The sequence below is a fragment of the Nymphaea colorata genome, chromosome 5 (genome assembly GCF_008831285.2).
Source record: "Nymphaea colorata isolate Beijing-Zhang1983 chromosome 5, ASM883128v2, whole genome shotgun sequence".
NCBI classification, from domain to species: domain Eukaryota; kingdom Viridiplantae; phylum Streptophyta; class Magnoliopsida; order Nymphaeales; family Nymphaeaceae; genus Nymphaea; species Nymphaea colorata.
Window position 1 is genome coordinate 1,898,566 of NC_045142.1, and position 6,867 is coordinate 1,905,432.

The 6,867-nt window shown below is 38.3% G+C and overlaps 1 protein-coding gene across 1 annotated transcript; it reads right to left on the minus strand.

Annotated features, from left to right (window-relative positions):
• Positions 1–3,608: 3,608 nt before the first annotated feature.
• LOC116255003 (zinc finger protein 3-like) lies at positions 3,609–4,630 on the minus strand. The gene is made up of 2 exons (XM_031630693.1): positions 4,027–4,630; positions 3,609–3,893 (listed from the first exon to the last, which is right to left on the minus strand). Exon 1 carries the CDS (start codon positions 4,626–4,628, stop codon positions 4,038–4,040), a length of 591 nt encoding a protein of 196 aa, XP_031486553.1. The 5' UTR covers positions 4,629–4,630; the 3' UTR covers positions 3,609–3,893; positions 4,027–4,037.
• Positions 4,631–6,867: the final 2,237 nt, after the last annotated feature.

Here is a 6,867-nt window from a genome sequence, read left to right on the forward strand (position 1 = left end):
GTGATTTGCTATTAGCCCAAATATCAGGTGTCCTTTCTATAATTTTCCGCATGATTTTAGTCATTCGGCAGCGCATTTCGGTGGATTGTCTACATCAAACGATCCGTTAGATTTCAAAAGCTTGTATAATTACCCAAAATAATAATAAAAAGATTTACCCTGAGGGTTCAGCATATAAAAGTAGACATCGGGCCTGAGCTGGGTTGGTAACATTTTTATTAATTTTAAATATAATATATATATATATATATATATATATATATATATATATATATATGTGTGTGTGTGTGTGCATGCAATATATAAATTTTATAATTTTTTAAATTAAAATTTAACCAGCCGAGCTTCACTTAAAGACAGTTACACAGTTTGAACTTGGTTGGACCTGAGCCCAAGCTCTCAAAATGGGACCAATAGCTGACGTGTTAATGGTCAAAGAGAAGGGCGTCGAGGACGGGTTAACAGTCAAAGCAGTCGCATTTGCACTTAGCTATCAAGTGGTTGAACACCAGATTCAACCTGTCACATAATTGAAGTCAATGAAGCAACATGTTCGGGCCCAAAAAGGGCGTAACGTAGCCGGTCGGGTTGGTGAGTTGGTGACAACGCGACTATGACGGGCATATTGTAAGTCTACTACTCAAATCCTAAAGTCTTCTTTAGACTTTCGGTACATAATGAAGTGGAAGGGTTCTAAGCTTTCAGCCCTTTTTCGAGGGTCTTTTACGCTCACCCAAATGAAGTAACCTGCCGGGGTTGACCAGGAAGCTTCCCCCATACTTTTTTGGATCTGTGAAAAGATCCATTAGATTCGATCCATATTAGTTGTAATGCTTGAACGTTTGTTTTATTTCTTTTGTCTTAAAGATTAAAGCAAATTAATGAAACAATAGTTTTAGCGTTTTATGAATCTGCCCAAATATTTAAGTCCAATTAATGGAAAAGTCACAAAGCAGGGGCAAAGTTAGTTCATGAGGGAGAGGAGAGGGAATTATAGTTTCAAAATTCTAATTGTATTGAAAGAAGCGGGTCCATGTGACATTGGTGCTCATGATAGTTTGAGTCCAAGATTCTTGCGTGGCCAACTCTTTCGCAATACCTTTGGTTATTGTAAACGCAAAATGAATGAATTTAGGCAATTTCCTCACCCAAAATTCCTTTTATTTATTATAATTATTAGTTATTGCAGTTATTGTTGATATTGATGATATTATTCCTAACGATCAATATTACCAGGATGACCTTAGTGCTCATTGTCTGGACTTTAAGAAATTATGCAATAAACTTTTATTACACAAATCGACACTCAATTATCAAAAATTAGTGATAGCCATTGACATAAAGCATTGATTTTGTATGAAAATATTGAATAGCTACATATAAGCTCGTGCAGGCAGTTGCACACACAAACTTCAAAATTTCACTTTATTTTTACATAGATGCCATGCATTTATTTGCTGTTTGCCCTTATTCACTAGCTAGTTAGCTTATCTGCCGGCTGCGTCTATTACAATATTTATTATTTCAATCCATTATAAGGCTACGATTCTTTATCGCAGGGCTGAGATCCGTGGCTGTTCCAGTCATGATTTAAACCTAACAGTTTTTATTTTCATTTTCTATTTTTTATTCGTTGCAAATCATTTTTATGCTTTGTTATTAGTTTTCACTTATTTTATTTTTCCTTCATTTTTATTTTTTTTAAATTTTTAAAAATTTACCATATTTTTCTCTTTTTTTTCAAGCTTGTCGTATTATACTCGAGAAAAACCTCACCATTTAAAACTTAAAATATTATTTGTGACTATGGGTAGACCTGAGCCAAGTGAGCAAACCCAGCTCCCGGAATCAGCTCATCTGGGTGCGACGTAGGTCCGACACTTGGCCGCACTTTAAGGCAATCTTTTAAGATTATCCCAACAGGGATGGAGCACAGGCATTGTGTTAACTCCACTAATTAAAGATGTTGATTCATATAGCAAGAGCGTATGTCCAACCAGAATCATTTGGAGGAACTCTCGTGTTTGAGATTTGAGCAACCCAGATTAGTCTCTTCCGGCTTCTATGGGGGTGCTTCTTCTGTTTATATCTGGATCCAGAATATCATCCATCAAGAGAGGGGACACGGGAGGTTCAAGTGAGGGGCCGGAGATGCATACTTTTCTCTGATACAAGAAGTCGGATCCAAATTTGAGATCCAAACAGTCAACTGCCCTGAAACCTTATCAAGCACTGGGTTCAATGATACAAATGCGGATTGCGTATAGATGATACATGTAGAAAATGCAAACACGAATAGTGAATTACTCCATATGGAAAAGTTGCGTCCTCCTTCTTTGCCTTAAGGTTCTACTACAATTTTAGACCATGTTGTTTTCATCAATTCGAGACAGAGAGTCCTTAATATTCAACATTCACATATCTCATAGCTTGAGTCATAGGACCATTCACTTGGTATTATTTGAAATGGGGCCTAGGTCTAAGTAAAAAGCTGTCATTAAGGGGCTGTTTGGCATTAGTATGCAAGTGTTAAGTGTTTCATGAATATGTTCCAAAATTAGGGCTATAAAACATATGAACAAGTATCCCATTAATCTATCTCAGTTTTGATATAGATTCTTAAAAGACTCATGCTGTTCCTAATGCCAAATGGCCCATAATGGAATGGAGTATATTCTCATTAGTGGCATAGCCACATTGTGTTGTAGTTGTTCACACTAGCCTTTTAAAAGTTTTTTTATTTTTAAATAGAAATTTTAAATATTTATTCTTATATATATATATATATATATATATATATATATATATATAAAAGTGTCCACCAAATTTGAGTTTGTTTAAATAAGTGCCCCTCAGCCACTAATTCACAATAGAGTAATTGTCGCACCCGGGCTGATTGGAAACTATGATACTCGGTTAGATTATTGGGTTCTCTTTCCTTCCAGCTGAGGCAGGTCCCGTAACACTGCCATGTGATTGGCGTCTAGGAAAAAACCTATGAGATATGCTCCCGTTTGCTCCTGTTGGTTGCAGTATGTCCTTTTAAAGGAGGTGTAAATTAAAGATCGAACAAGTTGGGGATGAGTTGGTGGCCTGATTTTTAGGTGCCTTTGCGATTTGTTCCTCTAGGAGCCATTTATTGGTGGCCTTCACTAGAAATAGAGCAACTCGAGGAGAAGAACCAAGTAACCATTAAGATGGCAGCGCAGGGAAAACGATAGAGGACGAGCTGCAACCGCAATATACTCGATTTGGTGCGAGTCAGTTTATTCATGAAAAGGAGCCATTATGGAGACCATCTTTTCATTCAACAGTTTCCATTCAATAGTGAACTTGCCTTGCATGAATTTACACTCATGGAAACTTATCATTTCTTTTTATAAAAAATAAATGAAATATCATCTTTAACGATGTGTGTGTGTGGGCGGGCGTGCGGGCATGCTTTATCAATGAAATATCTTCAACATGTCATTTTGATTGCATGTGTTAAACTTGGACTTTATTATAACAATAAACATAGAAACATACACAAAAAAATTGGAAAGGCTTCATGAGGAGGAGGAGGCAAGATCCTATTAAGCTCATGAAACAAGCAAAGAAGGCTAATATTAACATGCATGAAGCCCATATTACATGAATCCCAAGAAACATCTTCAGGATGTCATTTTGATAATTAGATGTTAATGTGCTAAACCAAAATACTTGGACTTTATGTTCAAGATTGAATATGGCATGCCATATTCATACTGTCACTCTATTCGCATAGGAAGAGAAGAGATATTTAGGCCAACTTGCTTCCAAAGACTAACTTCCCAAGAATCGAATTGATGACATATGCACTTGCTGAATGTTAAGCCCATTGAAAAGCAGAGAGAGAGCTAGCTTGGCAACTTCTGTATTTTGCCCGCCGATGGCAAAAATGGTGGCACCCAAGTCGGACGCAATATATATACCATGACTACTGGTAAATTTTCTTGAACAAGAAAAAAAAAAAACTGAAAACGGAGAAATACTGGAACTGCGTACCCTTCATCCTGTCATGGACGGGGCAGCTCCTGGACTTCCATGCAGGGCCTCCTCTTCTCCCCATTCCCACCGCCACAGGGACCAAGCCTCAGCTCCAGGTCGAGTTCCTCCTCCACGGTTACTGGTGTCAGTAACTCAGCAGTATTCTTTAAGGGATGCTCCCCTCCATGGCCACCATCTCCACAGGACCAGTCCACAAGCAATGGCAGTTGCCTAATCGGCCTCCTCACACCATCAATCTCCTCATGGCGACCACCATTTCCATCCCCTATATAACAACTCCATGGCCATCTCATAATCCTAGAAGCTTCTGATTCTCCACCATTACAGGTTGGGATTGAACGGCTCCCATTGATTTTCAGAGTTGCACTGTGGGGGAAGGAAATATTCCGAGGACTAAGGAGGACAGAGGAAGTTGCATGGGTGGTTGCAGCTGGTTGCTGCTTCTGCTTAGCCCTGTCTCTCCTGTGGATGTTCATGTGCCCGCCCAAAGCCTGAGCTGTTGAGAAGCCTCTCTTGCAGAAAAAGCAGCCATAGGGCCTGGCCTGGCTTGAGTCCATGTCCTCTGACCTCGAACTCAGGTCGCCATGGTGGGTTTCCATTGGGAGAGGGAGAGAGGGAGCCATGAAGAAGAAGATAGACGGATATTAATAGAGGTATCAAGAGGGATCCGCTCTCTCTCCCTCTCTAGAGGGTTTTGGTGCTTCACTAGGGCATCGGCTCTTTCTCAAACGTCAGTGGTTCATAGGGTTCGTAGGGCAAAACCGTTTTTACTGAATTTAAATCTATCTTTAATGCAGGTGCATGCCTAATATGTAGAGTGGTAGACTTCTTCTCGTTTGCCTTCACACACACCAGCGTTGCTGTTATTTTTGGAGAATAGAGTTCATGATTTATGTCCCACAACCATGATTAATTAAAAGATGAAGTTGTGTGTGAACTCAGGTTGTTGCTCTGCACGAGTGCTGATTAATCGGTGCATGTCCTTTAAGGTTTAAGCCCACTAATACTTATATATATATATATATATATATATATATATATATATATATATATATATATATATATATATATATATATATATATATATATATATATATATATATATATATATATATATATATATATAGAGAGAGAGAGAGAGAGAGAGAGAGAGAAGGAAGATTGACATATAATTGATATAATTGAGAATAAAGAAGGCCGATCCTTGTGGTGAGATTAACAATATTCCAAAAATGAGAAGAGAAAAAAGGTTGAGTTTTGTGAGTTATAGAAAAGAATTAGATAATTGATGTTGTTGGTATATGAATATGTGTTGGCAAGCATGCAAAGGCCAAATATTACGATAACCTATACATTGGTGAATATGAAAATGCTAAGTGCTATATATGACAGTCCTATTTGATTCGGAAGAGGAAAGTTCTATGTCGTGTGTGGGTGTGTGTGTGTGTGTGTGTAAGAGAGAGAGAGAGAGAGAGAGAGAGAGAGAGAGAACATAACTTTTAATGCCAAACAGTACAAGCACTACCAGTTTAGCAAGTAAACATAAGGGCAACCATAAATTTGGCCGGTAAATGTGAAGTTGCACTGGAGATTTCTGGCGTATGAGAAATCACTTAAAAATTGTTGCAAGGAAAAACAATTTAGTCTCGCTCCACTCATCGCATTTTGCACACACACACAAAAACGCACACACTCACACACACACAAAAAAAGTGTTCGGGGTGAAACACACCGCAACCACTACGTTGCCTGTCCATGCAGACAACTAACTCTTTATTTTCGATTTTGTCCTCATAGAAGAACTTCTCTACATGTTTTTCAATAAAAATGGCGTGAGTCATTTTTTGTTAGTTCGGAAGCACGTACGTGTTTGGTGCCCGAACATATAACTAGCTACAGAACTTTTATGAAGTTTAGTTTGAAATGAAGGTGATTATTCGAGTTAGATTAGAATCCTAAATGCTTAACTAGTAGCATCTTTTTTAAAAACCAAATATTCAAGGACATTTCCCAAGCCAAGTTTTAAATTTCACATTCCAATGTGGTTTTGGACTTAGATTCATGTTGAAATGAGAAAACGCAAAGTTCATTCTAAATTTTGATTATTGATTTGATTGTTTTTTTTTTTTTTGTTTAATATGTTTCATGAATCTGCTACTTTATAAGTTTAGGACTTGGCACAGTAAACTGGGCGTAGATCTTTGTTGTGGGCCCCATGGCAAGTAACATGTGACGTTTGGGCCTTTATAAAATGCATCAGCCTTCCTACGATGTCATATATTTGGTCCAATTACCAATCAGACAACTCCATTCGTTTGGGCCCCACATTCAACTGCCCTGGTGCCTTACTTCTTCCATCCTAATGGCTTATTTACATTTTCAGTCCCCTCAGGGTCTCAATTTCCAAATACTTCCATATTTTTAGGGGCCCGAGTATTCCATCTCTCGCGATCCAATTAAGGGAGTCCTAACCCGATCTACTATATATATATATATATATATATATATGACTACCGATGGACGGTATAGGAGATGCAGGGTGCAAAATGAGCCAAGTTGCGCAAACTGGAGCTTGACTTGACTCAAATGACAAGCTCCCCTTAAACTCCATTAGAAGTATAAATGAATTGAGCTTGAGCCTACGAGTTGAGCGGAATTAGTAAAACAAGTCAAGTTCGAGTAAGCCCATGTCGAGCTTGGTCGTCCTCGATCAGGCTTACCTCAAAATGGTATATGGTTTCTTAACCTTTATAGTCAAAAGATGAGTGGGTGTCACTGGTGGTTGCTGTCTTTGCTTTTAAATCGTAGTTATGGTGCTTAGCCAAGCCGAGTCCAATC

What these genes read in the sequence shown, in the direction of transcription:
- LOC116255003 (XM_031630693.1), bottom strand. Translation starts at nt 4,628, where the DNA reads ATGGAAACCCACCATGGCGACCTGAGTTCGAGGTCAGAGGACATGGAC.